Source organism: Mirounga angustirostris, unplaced genomic scaffold, assembly GCF_029215605.1.
Source record: "Mirounga angustirostris isolate CCGP_5_RB_7025 unplaced genomic scaffold, mMirAng1.0.hap1 SCAF_4, whole genome shotgun sequence".
Taxonomy (NCBI): Eukaryota; Metazoa; Chordata; class Mammalia; order Carnivora; family Phocidae; genus Mirounga; species Mirounga angustirostris.
Window position 1 is genome coordinate 4,979,609 of NW_026991712.1, and position 20,749 is coordinate 5,000,357.

At 47.9% G+C, this 20,749-nt stretch overlaps 1 protein-coding gene across 1 annotated transcript in view; it reads left to right on the forward strand.

The window, feature by feature from the left end:
• Window positions 1–20,749, forward strand: part of FAM135B (family with sequence similarity 135 member B) — a 173,628-nt gene that overhangs the window by 59,678 nt on the left and 93,201 nt on the right. The window contains exon 3 of the mRNA XM_045899186.1: window positions 18,344–18,483. Within this exon, the coding sequence (XP_045755142.1) occupies window positions 18,344–18,483 (140 nt within the window). The remainder of the gene's footprint in view (window positions 1–18,343; window positions 18,484–20,749) is intronic.

The window sequence follows — 20,749 nt, forward strand, 5'->3', positions numbered from 1 at the left end:
ATCTCTCACATCACCAGCTGACCGCTGGGGCTAGTGGTGTCCTGCCCCCCTTGAGTTAATTGATGTTTCATGATCATTAAATGAAACGAAGAGAAAAATGTTGGCTAGCACTTGGAGAAGCTCCCAGGATGCTTGAGATGGAACAAGGATTCCAAAAGCAGGTGTGTGAACAGAGCTGTTGGGCTGACAGGCTGCAGGTGAGTCCAAGTACTGAGGGGGGTTAGCTAAAGTGTACTGGGATGACTCTGGAGAATAAGGTGTCCCGGTCCCTGCCCTGGGAAGACACGACAGAGGAGGGCACAGTGCTGGGGAGGGTCCAGAGCCAAGGGTGCAAACCTGAGCAGAGCTTAGGAACTATATATTGAATGAGTGAAAGTATGATTCACTCATCACTCCATCGACCCATTCATCTGCAGGTACATTCTTCAAGGGCTCCGAGGGGAAAGTGCAAGGTAGAAAATGAGAAGAAAACCCTCCATTATCCAAGGCTTGTGATTCCCTTTAGGTGGGGGTTTCATGGTGATTACGAACTGATTTCTCCTGATTGTGGAGGCTTGGCGAACAGTGTGCAGGAATCTGCCTCCTTTGAGGAGTGATGCTCTGAGATTTGATTGACAGTTGAAAAGGCTCTGATGCTGCTGGCTGAGCTGAGGGTGTATTTAAAGGGAGGGAAGAAGGGAGGGAGGGAGAAAGGAAGAAAGGTTTTCATGCACAAAGAAACTGGACATGTGCCCAAGGGAATGAGGATTTAAGTTGATGGTGGGTAATGAGAGGCTCAGCAGGAAGGTGCTGGGATGATCGGCGAGCAAATGCAGGTATGACTCTTCAGAAAGCCTCAGTGGGTCAAGAGGACCCCTGTTGCAGGTAGACTTCCAGCCTGCAGAGGCAAGCCCCATACCAGAAAGGAAACCAGTCTTTACTGCGGACCCACAGTGTGACAGCCCCTTCCAGACTCTGCAGGGTGAAGAATCTTAGACACATATCCTAGAAAAGGTTTCCGGGAGACTTTGTCATCTGGTGCTGTGTTTTTGAAAAATTTCCTGTTTTTGTTTGCTTCTGTCACAAAAAATACTTTGTTTACCAGCGTGGCCCTGGCCTCGTGGCTTCCCAGTACTGTCCAGTACCAGCCCTCCTGCCTGCATGGTATCAGCTCCCCCCATGGCCTGTTTGCCTGCCAAGTTCCAGCCCCGCTGGCTTCTTGCAACCCCCCACAGCCCCTGCTCTCTCTCCTCCGCCTGCTTTAACATGATCTTTCCCCTCCATGTGGTCTTTTCTCCCTTGCCCTTCCCTCTGCTTCTCCCACCTTCCTTACTGTAGATCCTTCTGGTGTTGTACCAACCTGCAGACTTACCCCCTCCCCGGCACCCAAGACATCGCCAGTGTCACACCTGTGATGTGCCTTCTTTCTCCCTTTCTCCACTCTTGTATAGTGCAAATTATTCACCAGCCGATTATGAGCTCCCCCAGGCTGGGGGTCTTGCTCCCCGCCATATTCTCCTGCAGAACGAAGTTGGCACTCAGTAACAATGTATTTAATGCTTGCATGAACAGACTTGATTTGTTTCCCTCAGAGTGCATGGCCATGGTAGGAGGGAGCAATGGAGGAATCCCCATCAGTTGGCCGTTCCATCATTTGCCACATAAAGACTATAACTGTTACTTCAGTGTTTACACTGTTAACTTTGTTACATAAGTGATCTCCTTGAACATATTACAAAAAAGGCTAAAGTTATCTTTGACTACTCTCGAAAGGCAAGACCCCGCCCCTTCCCAAAGAAAGCATTGCTGATTTATCAGTATATATTCTCCGCCTTTTTTTTTTTTTTTTTTTCCATGCTCTACATACCACCAGGTAACGTGTAGATGCTGGGTTTTCTTACCTTTACACAATCTGTTCACATACCCTGTTGGGGGCCGTGGTGTGCTGAGGTCGGCTTGCACCAGCTCCCGAGAGCCCCCTGTGCTCCTCTCTTCCAGGGTTTTGAGACTTCACCAAGGTAGCTTAAAACTGGCCATGGGTGGGGCTGGTTGCGGCAGAAAATCCGCAAACACCACAAGCCTGGTGTGTTTGGAAAGTCACTTCTTAACCCATGTACCAGCATGCTACTATCTGGGGGGCTTTGGTAAATCGAGACGACTCGTAAACATTTGTGTGCATGCCTCCTTGTGCAAACGTGTGGAGAGCTTCTCTAGGGGAGAAAACAAGAAGCCCCCCCGCTAAATCAGGCTCAGGGTGCGCAGATTTAATTTTTTTTTTACCAGTGACTGCCAAAACTGCATCTAACGGTGCCAATTTAAACTCCCAGCCACAGTTCATGAGACTATCTCTCCCCACACATCTAAAGGGATAGCATCTAGTATCATGTTTTCCTTTGCATTTCCCTGAGGTTGACCCATCTTTTCATGTGGGTATTAGTCCTTTTTATTTCTCCTAATGTGAATTTCCTATTTATGACTTTTGTTTCTTTGTCTTTGGGCCATTTGCTCCTTTGTGATGCCGTTTTGCTCCCTCTCTCCCGCCAAATGCATCTTCCAGAGCGATTCTTTGATCTCTCAGGTGGAAAATCTCTTCTCCTGAGCTGTAGCTTGTCCTTTAACTTTGTAGGTAAATTTTGTCATAAAGAAAATCTAACCTTTGAAGTATAACATATCAAAGATTCTGCCTATTGACCTGTCCAGATGAGCTCTTTTATCACACCGTTAGGATTTATTCTTCCCAACAATCTGGGGCTATAATAACACTCCCATTTACAGGAGGAGAAGCTGAGGCTTAGGGAGGTAAAGGGTGGGACAGGATCTGTACCTGGGTCTGTTTGGCCTCATTTTCACTTTGCCTTTGAGCCAAGGCTCTGTGCTGCTACTGCGGGGCACCCTCGGGGCCCCTGCCAGCCATTCCCAGCACCTTCTGCTGACTCTGCCTGCCCAGCATCTCGACCTCCTCACTGGGTGTATTTCAGCCACACAGGTGTTCCCTGCTGGGATCTTCTTGTCCTTCCAGATGGTCCCCCTTGGGTCAGCCTTAAAATAGCACCAGGCCAGCGCTCCTCCCCATGTGCCTCAACTCTGGTCCATAAACAGTGCCCCCTTTCTCTCAACAAATTCCAGATGCCTAAGCTTATCCTAATACACTAGCCTCTATCCTGTTGACTTTCACTTTCGGAGGTATGAAACGTGCACTGGCCCTCTGGTTCCCAGACTGTGGGGATCTATATCAAGCTGGCTGAGTAGGCACTCCATGTCTGGATGAAAGGAGGTGACACGTCTTTTCTCTCCTTCATTGGAGGAGGTACAAATAGAGACTGACTTCCCAGCAAGGACTCTTTCCAAACATCTGCACATATGCTCTCTCCAAAATCCTTTCTTCCCTCTCCATCTGACGCCATGTGACTCCCCTAGCCTATCCAAGGGTCAAGAGCCATGGTTCCCACCCTCTCCCTCCTGAGCCTTGCTCTTGAGTCTGGCCCTTCTCATTGGTTTGAGGGTCAGTGTGGCCCCTATCAAACTTCACTTTTAATAACTCATAAAAATGGTCATTTCTGTATGTTAACCAACTGGAATTTAAATAAAAACTTCAAAGAATGCAAAAAAAAAAAATCCCAAATCTAAAAAAAAAAAGAAAAGAAAAAAACCATCATATAAATTTAAATCATTTTAAACAATGATGTAAAAATGATGTCCTTTGTTTCATATGTGATAATTGAATGTTATAATCAAAGATTCATAATGTCAAGTAAGAAGAGCTTTCATTAAAGTATCTTGTTGCTGTTAAGAAAAATGATTGTTTTCATCTTTAGACTATGAGCTCCCCCACTACAAATTAAGTGTGCCATATTTCCTTCAGTCTTGATTTTTACAACATTTAGGACATTATAACTGAAGGATTATTTGAGTTTTGGGGGATTTTTCCCCTTAGTATAGCCTAAGTCCCAGGAGGACAGAAAGTCTCTCTCCTTTGCTGCCATGGCTCAGGAGCCAGGGACATGTCTCCCTCACTCAGGGCTTCGTGCTGAGTCGGTGGATGGATGGGTGGGTGGAGGGATGAGAGAGAATGACAAGACTCTCACGTCACTCCCAGACCTCAGGGAAAGAGCCCTTCCTCTCACCTCTGTCTGTCTGAGAGCTTCACCTGGACAAACACTGCCCAGTATTGATTGCTTTGGTTTAGAGCAGTTCAGGTCGATATTGTTAAAGTTTAAAGCACAGTAAAAGTCATGACTCCTGAAAATGAATGTTCTTGTTTATCTTCCTTGAGGTAAATGTACTTCACCTCAGTTTTCTGAAATATGTACCAATTGGCTGACCCACATTTTTATGGATCGGTACCAATGACACTAATAAATTTCTGTTGATTGTGCAACTGAACATACCAGGCACTGTGCTTGGTATTTTGTAAATATTATAAATCCTCCCAACAATCTTTGGAGGAAAATACCTCTGTTCCTATTTTCAGAGGAGGAAACAGGATCTCAGAGAGTTTATAAATGAGTAGAGTCAAGGAGTTGGGTGTTTCTGAATCATTGCTGTGGTTGGGTTATTAATTTTGTTTCCTCAAGTGGATAACCAGACTTCTCTGTCTTTTTGTAATTTATTGTAATGGTCAGGTGAGAAGGAAGTGACTTTTTTTAATTAAAAAGGTCAATGAGTTAATACCTTTATACTTTTGTCAGAACTGATAGTACACATTTTTTTAATTCCACATTCAACAAATATCTATCAAGCAGCTACTGAACCTGCTCTAGAGGCTTTAGGTCTTTTTGAGCAGAAAGAACCTAGCCGGCATCGAGGACACAGTCTAACACGGGACGTCGCCATTTTTATTCCCGCTAATATCACGACCCTCAGAGAGGTGCATTGTGTAAGGAGAGCCTGTAATCAAAGATTTGACCCTGTGAGGGAGATTAGAAAGCACTTCCTGGGGAAAGGGATTCCTGAACTGAGGGCAGGAGGGTGAGCAGAAGTCAGTTGGGTCCTCAGGGAAGAGAAGCCCCACTGCGGGTGGAGGGGACAGCATGGGCACAGCTGATGTGGTGACAAGGAGGGACTGGCTGGCCAGTGTGGCTGCAGGGCAGTGAGCAGGGGAGCCAGGGGTGAGATAAGGACAGAGAGGGAGAGAGGTGGGGAGGGCAGAAGGGCTTTGAGGACTCCATGAGGAATTGTTTCTCTTTACCCTACAAGGTATGGGGAGATTCTGAAGGCTTTTGGTCAGGGGAACAGCTTGGTCCTATTTGCATATTGGAAACATTCTTCTCTGGAGACTTGGTGGGGAGTCAGTCCACATGAGGGGCAGGTGGAGTAGAATGAATCCCTCCGTGGTCCAGGTGAAGGGTGGGGAGATTGTGTGCAAATCCTTTGGTGGCCGAGATGGAGCAAAGCAGGAGCGTTTGCTGGGGGGTTACATTTGGGAAGTGAAGGCGAATACATCAAGGATGGCTCTCAGATTTCTGGCTTACATGAGAGACCGGAACATAGAACCACTTAATAAAATAGAGAGTCTTGGAAGAGAAAGCAGCTTTTTAGCTTTTTTTTTCTTTTTTGTTCTAGTGGCAATATAGAAAAGTTACTTTTTTTTTTTTAAAGATTTTATTTTTGAGTAATCTCTACACCCAGTGTATGGGGCTCAAACTCACAACCCCGAGATCAAGAGTCTCATGCTCCAGCAACCAAGCCAGCCAGGCGCCCTGGAAAAGTTATTTTTAAACAGGTTAAAGGTGTGGTGCCTTAAGAAGTCCAAGCGGAAGGTTTCAGGTAGTTAACTAAACGTGCAGGTCTTGAACTTAGAGGAAAAGTTGGAATAGGGACATAAATTTCTTTGAGTGGCCATGTGTTACATTCCATTTTATGTACCGGACTCAGAATGCAAACGGGCAAACTTACTGCTCTCCTAGGGCTTCCATTCTGGTTGGGGGCAAAGACTGTCAATAAACCTCCAATGGTATTGTGTTTTGGAGTAAAATAAACCTCAGGAGGGGTGGTAGGAAGCACTGGAGGGGAGGGGTGTAGGCATCCCTGACTTTCAGAGAGGTGACTCTGCCATGGAGACAGAGAAGGGCTACCAGAGTCAAGAATAAAACTAGTGGAGCTTTATTTCCAGAGGCCAAGGGAAGAGCGTATTTCAGGGAGGAGGAGTAGACTGACATGGCAAGATCCTGCTGGGGATTGAGCCTGATGTGGGCTCACACTTCCCTTAAAATCTGAGCAGTGTATAGAATGCTCCCTTGGTGGTGGCCAAGGAACCAGGGGCCAGAAACCAGGTTTTTGTTTTGTTTTGTTTTGTTTTGTGGGGAGGAGGGAGGTTTGAAGAGTGAGTTGGGTAATGAAGAAGAGAGGCCACCAGTAGACCTCCATTGGCTGAGCTCATTGCTCCAGCAAGGAGGGAGATAGGGTAGTGGCCGGAGGGACTTGGAGTTTTGACTTCTGTATGTATTTTATTTCTAATGAGAGAAAGTTGACTATATTTAAAAGCCATTGGGAAGGAACTAGTTGAGAAGCTGGATATGTAAATTAAGAAGAGAAAATAATTGAAACTGTCGTGAAAAGTTTACTTTTTCTCTGGCCCTATGCCAAACGCCGTGGCTGCTGAGATGAGTCACAGCACTCCTGAGCCCCAGGGAACTCACCCAGACGTGCAGACCTGCAATGTCGAGACGCTGGGTGGCCCCGAGGAGTGTGGAGCCGTGTGTGTGGTGGCCCGGCCTTGGGTGGGGCTGACTGCCCAGGACGTCCCGCTGACCCCTGTCCCCGGCCCCCGACAACTTACACTGGCCACTGGATAGCGGCCGTGATGCAGAAACAGCAGACTTGCAGGATTGCCTCCGCGCCAAGGTGGAGACTGAAGACAAACGAGCGTGACTTAGCAGGCCATCTGGGTATTGAATCTAAGGCTGCAGTCATTGATTCTGAGGACATAGGCCCAGGCAGGCACTGATTTTGGAGCCAAGTGGCTAAACGTTGGCTGACACCCAGGCAGGTGCTGCTGTGACTTTCAGATGTCGGTTATAGAATTTGCTCAGACACAAAGGCATTGAGCGATCCCCAGCGAGTGTCAGGACAGGGCAGGGAGCGGCAGGAGGAACGGCCCTGGTCTGGGATGCTGGCTTCTGGGTTTCATGCTGGTTCTGCCCTTGAGCTGGATTCTCCATCTCCCTAAGCCTCCTGGTTTCTATCTCTGAAATGGGTTTATAGAACTGTGTGATGGTCTTTTAGCTATCAGCCCCCATATTGAATGTGTGGATTCTCAGACTTAGGATAGCGGCTCAGAGATGAAAAGGGGAAAGCTACCTTCCCTAGTGAGGACGCAGCCTTCCTTTGGGCGTAATCACGGTCCATAGGCTAACCGTACCCTTATTTTGCTAGACTCCTATTGAGCATTTAGTTTATTCAAATACTCACCTAGGTCACTGCGAAGACCCAAATGACCGGCCTATTGTCTATGCCTTCACATAGCTTGTAGAGGGTGGAGAAGCCGGCCAGTATGTGGGTGGGGATAAGGTGATTCCAAGATGAATAAATAGAAGGTGGACCATATGGGGCACAACACTGGTGTAAGGACAGAAGGACAAAGTGGGGGTAGATGTGTGTTTTTAGTAACAATAACTACATTGTCTTACCTATCACAATGACCCTTTGGAAGAAGAGGGCCTCATGATTAGTTTACATGTGAAGAACATTAGGCTCAAGAGGGTAAGTAATTTACAAGTGGATGGAGAGTCTGAACTTGAATACACATCAAATTGTGGAGCCTGCGCTGCTTGTAACTACAGTAAATGGGAACATCTCCATGAAGAGGTGACATTTGAAAGGTCATTGAGACACAGGCAGGATTTTGAGATGAAGATGAGGCTTTCAATTCATTAAGGAATATTAATCGTCTGCCATTTATGCCAAGCTCCTTGCTAGATGCCAAGAGCCCAGTGGTGAGTGATGGACTCTGCAGGCTTAGAGGGACCTTCAGTCTAGTTACAGAAAACACCAAGAGCTGTACCTCTGCATGACAGGTGTCCTTAAGCTGGTGCAAAATATTGCGGGGACAGAGGAGGGGTGATTATCCCTGCTGGAGCTCTGAGGGAAGAACTTTGGAAAAAGGGACAAGTAAGTAGGGCCTTCATGGATGAAAAGCAGAAAGCTAAGTGGGGAAAAAGTCCGAGGGTAAAGAATATTCAAAAAATATTTCTAGGGGCGCCTGGGTGGCTCAGTCGGTTAAGCATCCAAGTCTTGATTTGGGCTCAGGTCATGATCTCAAGGTTGTGAGGTGGAGCCCTGTGTCAGGGTCCTCACTCAGCACAGAGTCTGCTTGAGATTCTCTCCCTCCCTTGCTTCTGCCCCTCACCCTGCTCACACACTCTCAGTACAAAAATAAAATCTTTAATATATATATTTATATACATACAAGTATCTACAGATATATAGATTATATGTAGATTACCCACTTAGGACCTCGGAAAATAATCAGTGAACAGGAAGAACTTGTATTTGGCATGGTGGAAGTCACTATGAGCTAATGCCTCCTGACTAAAAAACATAGTTAAGAAAGTGATTAGAACACTGAACAATAATGTTCATTTATAGTGAACCATAGATACTCATTTCCCTTGCCTGCTTGATATTCATGACCACTCTGTAATTAGAGATTATACTTCCATTTCACAGAAAGCAAAGGGATTCAAAGAACATCATGATCTTGTACTAAGGAAAGATGTAGACTCTAACCCAGCTTTTCAGTGCCCCCCGCCACGTCCCAGCAGCCTAAAGAAGCTCTCAAATGTTCCTCTCACTTTCTCAACATATCTGTATAATTGACCAAACAAACTGTATTGATCATCTATGATAGGTTCGAAGTACAAAATTCAACAGGTGATTCCACGGAGGAAATCATAACCTTTATTCAAGGAAACACAATGATGGTCTTTGTTAAGAATGGGGGTTGTCTTGAGTCTTAAGTCCTGCACGGGCCCTGCATTTTCAATATGTTTGATGAGCGGTGTGTGTGTGTGTGTGTGTGTGTGTGTGTGTGTGTGTGTTGGGGGGAGCAGTGGATAGAAGGATAGCATCTTCTGAATGCTAAGTGGTAAGAGGTGTTGAAAAGTAAACTTATGGGATCCAGAGGTGAGGACATTCACTCTAAGCTGTGGCAGTCAGAGAAAGCTTGCTCACAGCAAGAGCGTTTGAAATAGGTCAGAAAGATGGAAAGGGATCAGCTCCTGCATCAGGCCCTCGGCTCCTATTCCCTGAAGTGTTGGTGCCAAATAAGGGGAGGGCTGTTCTATATGGCCCAGCTATGCCCGAGACTGGTCCGATTGTGGGCGGGAGCTGGTGGGGGCAAGTGCAGAAGTGCAGATGGAGAAGGATCCCAGAACTTGGTCAGGGCATGTGGTAGCAACCCATCTGTCCTGCACTTGCTGCATGTGGAGTTGAAGGTCAATTACCAGGCTCGGCTGGGGCCAGGTCTGAGTCAGGGTGACCCATCGGGATCCAGATCACCGGTTGAGCTGGGACTACGGCAGGCAGGCCAGCAGGAGAGCCTGAGGAGAGATGGAGGAGGTCTGAGTTGGAGAGGGGAGCGCTGGCCCTGGAGTAATCCCCAAGTTCACACATGGACAGACTGCGCTTCTGTGGCGTTTGGCACAGATGTCCCACGGCAGGAGAAGGAGCTGTTAGAGGGAAGGGGAATGTGCAGGCGCATCCGTGTCCTGGAGGACCAGCTCAGGCCACTCTGGGCCGCCCTGGGGTTTAGAGGGAGGAAGTGAGGGATGAAGGATGTAGGCTGAGAACACAGCCCTGGCTGCAGGAGCAGGTCTCAGCAAGGAGGGCTGGGCTGACCTGCACGTGCAGTAAAGGTGCCTTGTTCTTTTGAACCGGGGGCGGTACTCTGCCAGTATGCAGTTATCATAGTAGCCCCTGCCCTAAACTTCCCAAGCGCCCCACCCCATTGGCTCGTTGGCCTGGCCCCTCCCCCAGATCCTCCCATTCCCTACAATCCATAGATCAAGGAGGTATGCCTGGCCCACCAGATGGCCTGCAGGATCCCGCTCATCACTCTTGCTGGCGTGGGTTCTAATTGGTGGGCCCCTGCGCTAACCTACTCGGAATATCCTGCCCCCTCTCCCAGCTACAGGTACGGCCCAGGTGCATGCCCTACTGAGCAGGATGGAGGAATCCAGTAGGGGAAAAGTGAGGCAGAGGAGGACAGGGTCCAGGTGAGACTGTCCTGTGACTGAAGAGCTCCGCTCATTCATGGCTTGGCGAGGGGCAGGGTTGGGGACAGTCCTTGGAGGCAGGAGGGGGCTGGGCTGCTAATCTTTCTGGACTGGTCAGTCCTGGCTCAGCCCTGGGCAGTGGGGCTGGCCCTCCCTCTGAGGGACCTTCCGTCTCTGTGGAAGGAGAAGGCGGCGTGACCACCTGCTCTCAGCTGCTCAGCACTGACGCTGGGCGGGTGGGGGGGGGGGGGCCTGCTTTGTGGTAGCAAAGCACACTGCCTCCTACGTCCTGTGGCTTCCCGTGAAGGCCGAGGTCACCGTGGGCTGGGGAATGGCTCTGTGCTCCTTGCAACATACCAGGGACCACGACTGGGCCTGGGCGTGGTCGCTGCCGCTCCCGCAAATATTCGATTAGCTGCAATTGTGGTTCTTCTTCGTTCTCCTTGGGAAGCATATGGCCAAGGCAGATGGCTCAGAAAAGTCTGAATCACATAAACAGGGCTCTTTGTCGCCCATTTGCTGTCTCTTAATGACTTACTAACAGAAAGGGTTTCAGGATGAGAAGACAGGGCCTTACACCCTTCTCAGAAAACCCCCTGTTGTCCCTTTCAGGCGTACTTAGCGCCTGCTGTTTGCAGGGGGGCATGGATCGGTGTGGGTGCCGGGCCATCGTGAGGACATAGCAGGAAACAGAGCCAGCCTCGGGAGCTAGCTGCTCAAGCTGAGGTTCAGCACACTTCCACAAATGTTTATTAAACGCCACTGCCAGATTCTCAGGGATTGGGTCACTTGGAGCTTTGGGCAGCCGTGCATTCTGTAAATGTTTGCCCGGCCGGGACACTGCCCGAAGCGCCGGCTGTGCTCAGCCCTCGCCTTGACCGCAGCATCCACACCAATCATTTAGGACCAGTGAATTTAGATTTTATTCTGAGTGCCATGAGGGGTGATGATGCCCGGTTTATATTTTACATTAACAGACTCAAGCGTGGTAATAGTAGAAGCATGCTCAATATTGAGAGAAAATCCTAAAACGACAGAGAAAGGATTAATCAGAACCACGTTTTGAATGTGAATGTGCAAGATTCGCAGATGATTGGTTAAGGGGGTGAGGGAGAAGCATTGTCCTACTGTGAGTAAGAGACTGGGGGAGAAGCACGTTTGGGAAACGAGAGCAGAGGTTCTGTCTTGGGCATGTAAGTTTAGGGTGTGTATCGGACATCAAAGCAATGATGGTGCAGGGCGGAGGGATGGTGCGCACCCACGTGGGAGAGAGTGGGGTATAAAGTGTTGGAAGTGGCTCGGGTCCCCTGGGGAGAGACAAGAGCCCATAAAGGAGAACAGACGTGGGTCCAAGACCCTGATGGGGGTCTACAATGCAGAGAGGCGGGAGGTGCAGGAGGAGACATCCCGTGGGATCAAGGGGGAAGCGAGGTGGTCAAGCAAAAAAGAGCCATAGTTTGTTATTTTTCCTCCGAACTGAGGCTGGGGGAGTTAAAATTCACCTGAAGTCTCCCAGCTAGAAAGCAGGGAGATTCTCCATGCTCCTCCATCCTTGCAAGCAATATCCCCTGCTCTGGTCCAAGCCCGCTCTCTCCCCAGAGCTGAGGGACACTTGAGGATTCCCCTCGCACTTCCCCTGACAGTTTCACTAGTAGCTGGTGGAATTCTGTTGTGGGTCCTGTTTACAGTCACATCGGCGACACCCTGCTGTCCACGGAGCTGCACCTGTGATGTGCCACCCCCATGTGCCCGGTGCTCCCACAGGTCATCTTGTTCAACCCCTCCAGCCCTAGAATGGGAGTTCTCTCTCATCCCCAGTTCACAGGGGAGGAAACTGAGGCTCACACCCGGGTAAGTTCCTTGTTCACAGGAGCACAGTGGACAAATGCCAGAGCCCCGGGCAAACGCATGGCGTTTCACTCAGATCCATTTCTTATTCTTACAAAAGCAGGAGGTTGTATACTGGACTCTGCCATTGACGTGCACGTGGAAGAACCTGGGTTGGCTGGGTGGTTAGGACAGAACTGCAGGAGGCCGGGTGGGCCACTGGAGTATATTAGAGGCGACATGCTGGCCTTTTACTTTTGAGATGACATAGCCGTGCATGTTATTGGCTAGCAGAGTATTATCAAGTGCTGTCCTTACCGGGCTCCCTCTAATAGGTAGGTCGCCATGGTTATAATTAAGTAATTAAGGCTGCTCAGTGTAGATGGGAGAAGGCTCACTGCTGAATTGCAGCGGCAGCCCTTGTTCATTTTCAGTAGGTTAAGTGGTGTTTTTTTCTGCATTCATTGGTTTAGTTTCTATAAACATGAATTTCTGCCAGGCCATGGTATCTGCTGCGTAACTTGATTCTTCATGCGGAGGAGGCTAGGAGTCCGATATCCTGGGTGTTGGAACTATTGCTGGCATTCAGAAACTTCTGAGCACCAACCCCCTTCACCCTGCACTCATTAGTAATGACTTCATGGATGGATTCTGTGAATATCCGAGTGACTATAGTATGCACAGCCCACTGTTCCATCATTCCAGGACATCACCTCTTCTGCAAAACAGAAATGGTGGAGTAGCAAGTCCAGCGAGGAGAGAACGAACTTGGGAAACGTTGGACTAAATGTTGGAGAATATCCCTTGTCATTGTTGTACCATCACCAGCGACTGGTGTTATGTACACCATATTGCCTGTGTGGTTGTTTAGTTAAATAACACATGAGTGAATAGACAAACTTAGGACGAAAGAATGCAACAAGATTCGGAGTCCCCTATGTACCATCTACTATATTTGGTGGTGAGGATGTAACTTAACTGTTGTGATCCTGAGCTTCCTTGTGAGTAAAATGAAGACTCTCATATCTAAGGTCAAGTGAGATGAGGGATATAAAGTAGCTAGAGCTCAAACCAATCCCAGGCCAGCGTCTATGGAGCAATTCACAATGGGTGAACAATTTTGGTATTTATTATACCCTACAGAGAAGCGATGTTTCCAAGCCATGTAGTTAATAAATAACAACGTCTGTGCTCAAACCCAGTTGGTTGTATGTAACTCGCCACCTCAGTTCAAATTGGTTGAATAGGCCATATAAGATGTTGCAAATAATGCAGTGTATCTGGAGAGATGAGACATGCATTCAGACAAGGAGATGTCTGTGGAAATGAACAACAAAGGGATTACCCATTCCCTGCTCCACGGACAGATGTGCAAGATGGATACACCCCAAAAGGAACTCTGATTGTCCATTTCTGAATTCCACTGTCTTGCATAGGACCTGACACATAGCAGGTGATTAATAAGAATTTAATGAATACGTGAACATGTTTTATAGCAAAAAACACAAAAACATACTAATCTGGGATTATGGGTAAGGCAGAAACTCATATCCTTGTTCATTAAAGCAACACATTAATATTCCATGGGCATCCCATATTTTAAGTAGAAAGCAAGGAAAATGTTTGTATTTTTTCAAATGGCAACACAAATGACAACTAAAATATAGCCTTTTATTGTCACCAATATGATGTACTTCAAAAATTGAAGGTCCAAGTACATTCACATCTCTTCAGACATTTCACAGAAGTGCTTTTGTATCTGAATGTTCTGTTAGCAGAAATGCTTCCCTCATCTCACATTGGCTGAGGAGTTCCAGGCTTACACGAAGTGAGATCCTGTTTTGAAAGCCAGGCTAGGAAGGAACTGGGTCTGATCGGTCTCTTGCTACTGGGGCTTCTCATGGGATACGGGTGTTCTGTTGAAGGGGGTTCTTTAGAGTGCCAAGAAGTTTGTAGCCTCAATGGTGAGCTCCTTGCTGGTCCAGGCGTCTGCATAGGGCTTGGGGGCCCCCTGCCTCAGGACTTCCGATGATCACTTTTTAGGTGACATTTACATGTTCAGCCATTGCTATTCAGAACACAACCTTTGTGCCAAGTTAGATGGATCCACAGAACTTTCCAGCTCGTAATGTGACCAAACCAACCCTTCTACTCATGAATCCTTGGGCCACTGTGAACATCCAGAGTCATCATCCTCGGGTCCAGCTTTCCTCAAGCTACCTTTATTTCTGGGAAAGGGTAGTGCCTTATCCATTCAGTATGTTTACACCTCTTTGGTTGGGGAAAGTCTGTCCCAGTCCAGTGGGTCTCCCCACTTCCAAACTCCAGAAAGACTCATCAGTGCCTTGGCTGTGTGCTCCCAGGGGTTATACTTCCCTGTGTTTTACTTGTTTTACTTGCACTCTTGTGACAGGGTTTCCAAGGAAACTAGCAGCTTTGGTGGAATCACAGAAGGGCATGTCATACCTCTCTAAGCTTGGCAATTAGTGTTCCCTGGTCCTACCAGCCAGAAAACACTTAAGTGATATGGGAAGTCACTCTGGTCATTCTCTAGAAAAACAGTGCACCCTGGGATCATGACCTGAACCAAAGGTAGATGCTTAACCTACGGAGCCACCCAGGCGCCCTCCCACCCCTTTTTAAAAGATTTTATTTATTTATTAGAGACCGAGCAAGAGAGAGCAAGCGAGAGAGAGAAAGAGCGAGAGAGCGAGAAAGGAAGTCCCGTGTTAAATGATAAGAAAGCCAAGGTCCTGACCTTGAGTTGCTCTTAATCTAACTTGGCTTTTCCACTTCTATGAGCTCGGACATGTTGGAGGATTCTCACATCGGAATATGGGCTCCATTTGAAGAAATTCAGTGATCGCTTCTCAGCATCTTCTTTGGTCAAGAGTCCACATCTCACCCAGCTGTCTCCAGGCCTGGAGGGTTGGAAGGAGTCTCCCAGAGTTTTGACTGTTGAGTACAAACCTGATCATCCGGGGAGCTCCTATGTGCAAGCAGAGCCAAGGCCATGTTCTTGGAATTGGAGTGGGATTCATTCCACAAGTAAATGCCCACGAGAGTACTGCAGGCTTGTACTCTGGGGCAGAGGGTCCATGTCAGATGAACAGCACCTACACTCTGTGATCTACACTCACAGAGGCCCCTGGGGCTGGTGGGGTCTCCCCGCGGAGGGAAGGTCATCCTCCAGGTTGTAGACATTTAGAGATAACGTACATACGCAGATTGTTGATATCACTCATTTGTGGGCAGGGTGGGGGGCAGGGGGAGGGAACTCAGCAGAACCTAAAAATTTTTTTTACTCTTGCCTTCTGGCCTGAAATTCCAGATTAAGCTGTTCAAAACTCACTTCTTGATTGGTGGGAGCCATGGAGGAGTCCCTCTGCCTCTGTCCTATTCTCTTTCCCCTGCTCCTCGCCTCTCCTTTTCTTTTCCATTCCTTTTTCTTCCTTCTCCTACCTTCTTTCCACTACTTCGTTTGCCCTTAAAGTTCCAGCTGTCCTTCCAGATACTTATGCATGGTACAACCCTGGCACACATGGAAGCAGACAGATATTTGGGGAGACTCTAGTCTACACCTTCTCCTTGGACCACTTGAGTAGAAATCCGGTTACCAAACAAGTAAAAGCATTCTAAAGAGAGATGTGGCTCTTTACCCCACAGCTAAGTAAGGGCAGCATCCCGAATATCCCCAAGGTCTTTAAGGGTGGAGAGAGCATGCACATTCCCCAACTCTGGGTGCCCAGTGCCTGGTGCATACAAGGAGGGTGAGCTGGAATAAGCGCCTTCTCTTTGCCAAGGAGGGCTCCATAAAATGAGCTGGAGAGCCGGTACCAGAAATTCCAGGAAGAGGCCTTGCCAAGGAGAAGAAAGTCACATTTCCTGCAGAATGTCAGGAAGAGGGAGCCAAGATAATGGGCAAGGTATCAGAGTGTGCGTTGTCATTGTTGAGGCAAGAACCCCAGTGGGAATGAAGGAGACAGGCACTGTCTCAGTGATGCCCACAGTCCCAGACGGTGGCCGTGATCAGCGAGCCTTCCCTTGTAAGAAGACACCTGTTTTATGCCCTACTTAATAGTGATAAGAAAATGACACAGGAAGTCCCATAGGGCATAAGAAATGCTTCATCCTGGGCCTAATGGGGGCATTTTGGGATTTGGTGATCTGTAAATATCATTGAGTCCTATGGTCCAGTTTGTCAATCTTCTCAAAGTCAGAGGAGTTTAATCTGCCATAGAAATGTGGCCAGTGGGCAATGCCTGGGTGGCTCAGTTGGTTAAGCGTCTGACTCTTGATGTTAGCTCAGGTCATGATCTTGGGGTCATGAGATCAAACCCCAGGTCAGTCTCTGTGGTCAGTGGAGAGTCCGCTCGAAATTCTCTCTCTTTCTCTGACCCTCCCCCTGCTCACATGCATGCTCTCTCTCTCTCTCAAATAAATTTTAAAAATCTTAAAAAAAAATGTGGCCAGTGGAACTGTATTCAACAGAAAACGCTCAGACTTTTTTCTAAGCATAATTAGAGTCATCCTACTGCATATTGCACACCCAGTATGTGCCTGGTCTTAGGATCTTGATTTATTTTATGCTCCTTATGTCTATACAGATCTCAGGAGGTCAGGGTGGATATGCCCATTTTTCACGTGGAAAGCTTTGGTTATAAGGGGTGATGTCACTTGCCCAAAAAGGCCGATGATTGAACTGTTTTGCTGGTTGTCCCTCCTGGTACTAGATGGCTCAGTGCTGCTCTGACCTTCAGAGTCTTTACCCCATCCATCCTTTGCCACGGTGTTGGGCTGGCTGATAGAACAACTAGGCCTTGACAGTGATAGAGAGAGGGCTGGTGCAGCAAATAAAAACAGAGAGGCATTTGCACACAAGGATCACTTCTATTTAAAGGCCACATCACTTTGAATCCAGCGGATCTAAATAGGTCTGCATTAGCCTGGCAGTTCTGTTTCCTTCATGACAAAGTGCAAATTAGAGCAGGCACATCTGAGCAGCCTTGGTAATCACCTGGGATTTTACATGTTTTTCTTCCGTCTGCTGAAGCTACAAGGCAGGTGTTGGCTTGCACATCACTCTGCATTGGGCGCTGAGAGTGACCCTTTCTTCCTGTTTCCCTGGGATTCTTCAAGCTATCCGAGGACAATGCACACTGCACTTGAGCTGTTTTTCTTTGCTGGTTGCACTGGTTTTTTCCTGTTATTTTCTGGGCTTTCTTTGCAAACATGCTATTTCATTCTTTCTGTAGTGATTTATAGAGGACCTACATTTTGCTAGGAGATGGATGCATTTTAGTCAATCACCTGAGACTTCTTGGTTGTTAAATAGATAGATGTGATGATGAAGCCACACGATGCCTCATCACATAACAAATACCAAGACTCCTGCCTCTTTTCCTTTGAGCTGTGCTCTCTTCATCTGTAGTAAAATCTTCCTTAGCAATTTCCTGGAAAGATTAAGGAAAAGTAACATACATGAAAGCATATTGGAAGCTGTAAAGTACCACATGGCTGGTCATTTTATGAATAGGTAATCATTGCCTTATATTAGAGAAATATTAGCCTTATTTATTTGAGAATGTTTTTATATTTTCCTTAGGGTGCAGTTCATGTGTTAAGTGGTTCTGAGAAATTCACCTGTTTGCTTTCCATAACTCTGGTCAGCGGATGCAGTCAAGTCTCTCGTCATCATCAGATAGATGTGTCTTCCTGAAGTTGAACTCAACTTGCAGACAAAGTTTAGGGATTAGGGTGTATTTAGAATGCTTTGGAAGACACTGAGTCGAACAAGTTCCTTTGAAAACTTGATGTCTAATGCCATTAGAATTCACTTAATCTAAAACTCAAGACAGGGTGTTTTCCGCATCATACATGTTATGTGAATGACATTTTCAGGAGAGAGATTCTATGGGCACTAAGAAGTCCTTGGAGAAGGAAAAGAAGTTTCTGTCCTTATCTCTCTGTTCTCTTCCCTCCTGATTTCAGGAGAGGAGGATTACGGAAGGGCTCACAGAGGAGGGCACATGTGAGCAGTTGAGTAATTTAGCAGACACCAATTTCTAGCCGAGGAGCACTACATGACAAGGTCAGATCATGTGGTGTGTAAGGGATCCATAAGGTTCTTCCAAGATGCCAGCCCCGTTCCCTCAACAGCAGTCTTTATAGGACGGGATGCCATTCTTCTATGGTTTTAATCTTTGGACACCACAGTGCATTTGGGGGCCGTGACCTTCCTTGAGCTGGACTGACAGCAGAGGAGGCTGCAGGGACAGGGCAGGCCTGGAGTTCATGGGCTCCTCCTGGTTCTTGTTTTGCAGACAGCAGCAACCTGCACTCAGCCTGCGCCCATGAGAACGCCGTGCACAGCCGGGTCTTTCAGATCTTATACAGGAACGAAGAGGTCCCCATAAATGACGCCGTCATCTTCCGGGCTCATTTGCTCTTAGATGGAGAAAGGGTAAGTTATGCAATCTGCTACCAGCCACAAGTACTTTTGTATCTGTTGCTGGGTAAATGGTAAGTGAAGGAGAAGCCAGAGATTTGCTCTAAAGCCCGGCAGGGATTCATGACTTTAGAGAACCCACGCACTTACTTATTTATTCTTTTTTGTACTTATTCTTTCATTCATTTGCTTCCTCCTGCCGTGTTCCGAGCAGTTTCCATTAGCTACCTGACTGATGCTTTTATTCCTTCTTCATGTGCCCGTTTGCTCATCAGTTCTGGGGCTCCATCAAGCAGTCAGTCAGCAGACACCTAATGGGTATTTGCTTTGTGCAGGGCTCTGTGTTGGGCCCTTGGATGGGGGACAAAGCTGCAGAAGGTGGTAGGAACTCTACTCTCGAGGGAGTGGGAATTCAGTAGGAACACAGGTATAGAAAGCACCACCCTGGTGGGTGACATGCATGATGCTGGCTGCATTTACAAATAAACAAAGGACCCCAAGGATGGAGAGATGAGCTCTGTGGGGGCCATCGATGGTTCCACCAAGGAGCTGGCTTTGAGATGCACGAACTAAGAGTCCTTCAGATGAAGAGAAATAGAAATGGCACCCCATGCATGAGGAAAAGCCCATAAACCTTGGGGATCTCATTCCATTTGTTGGAAACTTGATCAAAAATTCTCTTTTCCTCAAATGAACACATTTCAAAGGAATACCTGAAGTCTAAGCCCTTGCTCCCACTTGCCCAGTCCCACCTCCGATCCCCATTGCCACAGCCCGGCTGCTCATTTCCTGCTAGAATACCTTCAATGATGTGGAAGTGTATTCCCATTTTAGGAAAGTCAGATTAGAAGCATGTCCCCCACTCCCATTCCCTGAGTGTGTGTGGAACAGCTCCTGCTGGCCAGGTGACTTCTTCCCCTTCTCGTGCCTCATGGCTTTCCGTCCACGTCTTTCACAGTCTAGGTGGTAACCAGGTTCCACTGTGTGGCTGGAGGTGAAGAACTCATTCTTCGTTCATCAACCCGTCCATCCATCAGAGATTTATAGAGTACTGACTAGCACCTACTATGGGCTAAAGATAGAACAAGAAAATATCCCTGGTGTCTTGGGGCTTGTATTTTACCATTAGATCAGTACATTACAGTGAAGCCAAATAAATAAATCCTGTACATCCCACCCCTGAGCCTTGCACTGCTAATGCTCAGCTTACTCGTCTATAAGATGCACCCACAAGGGCACAAGAGTGGGAGCTGGTACCCCTGTTGGAGGTCCTGTGAGGCTACCTGGACCCGACATGGAAGAGAACGCATGGCAGGCCCACTCGGCAAGACCTCGGCTGCTTCACGAATGCCCAGAGCTCAGCTCCTACACAACCTTTTCACCAGATGGAGCTTATTCCCTGGAGGACAAGGGACAGGCAGGGGAGGCCTCCCTGAGAAGTCAACATTGAGCTGAGACCCCAATGCCAAGGAGCCAGGCATGCCAGGAGCTCAGGGAGATGGCATCGTGGGGGAGGGCATAGCAAGGACAAAGGCCCTGAGATGGGAATGAGGTTGATGTGTCCCAGCAAAAGCGATAAAGCCAAGGTGACTTGCACATTGAGTGAGTGGAGGGAAGGAGCAGGAGGTGAAGCTGGAGAGGTGGGTGGGGCCAGACTTGTGTTGCGAGCCCCGGGAGGGAAGGCGGAGATTATTCTTGGGTGATAGGGAGCTATTGATTTGGTCAGAAAGGTGGAAGGGCATGATGTTTATCTTGGATTTTGCCCCTCACCCCCACCCAGTCTGTGAGCTTCTCAGGGCTGGAGTCTCCCCTGTCTGTCTTTAACACCAGCGTCTGCCATAGTAAACGCCATCGGAGACCCCCAGCTAGGGTGAGCAGATGACTCAGTTGGCGAATGAACCAACTGAATTTGGAATCCCTCCTTCCAGGGGCTTTGTAACCCCTTTCTTTCCAAACAGAAATGAATATCCCCAGTGTGCCCTGTTAGCCTCCAGTTGCCCTGAGCCCCGTCTTCCTTGGGCCATCACAGTGACCATGAACACTTTATCTGTAATTGAAATCGAAGAGACCCAAACAGCTGCTCTGAGCTGTGCCTGCTGTCTCTGGATGGCTGGCTCATCGCCCCCCTCTCTACCTTCCCCACCTGCTTTGGACCCCGTTGCTGATTGCAGGCATTGCTCAGTAGTATCCTTACCTTCTGTTTTCTGTTTGGGTTCAGCTTGTGAGAGGCCTAGCGGTGATTGGAGGAAAGGAGGAGAGTGGAGCCAGACTATTCACTCCC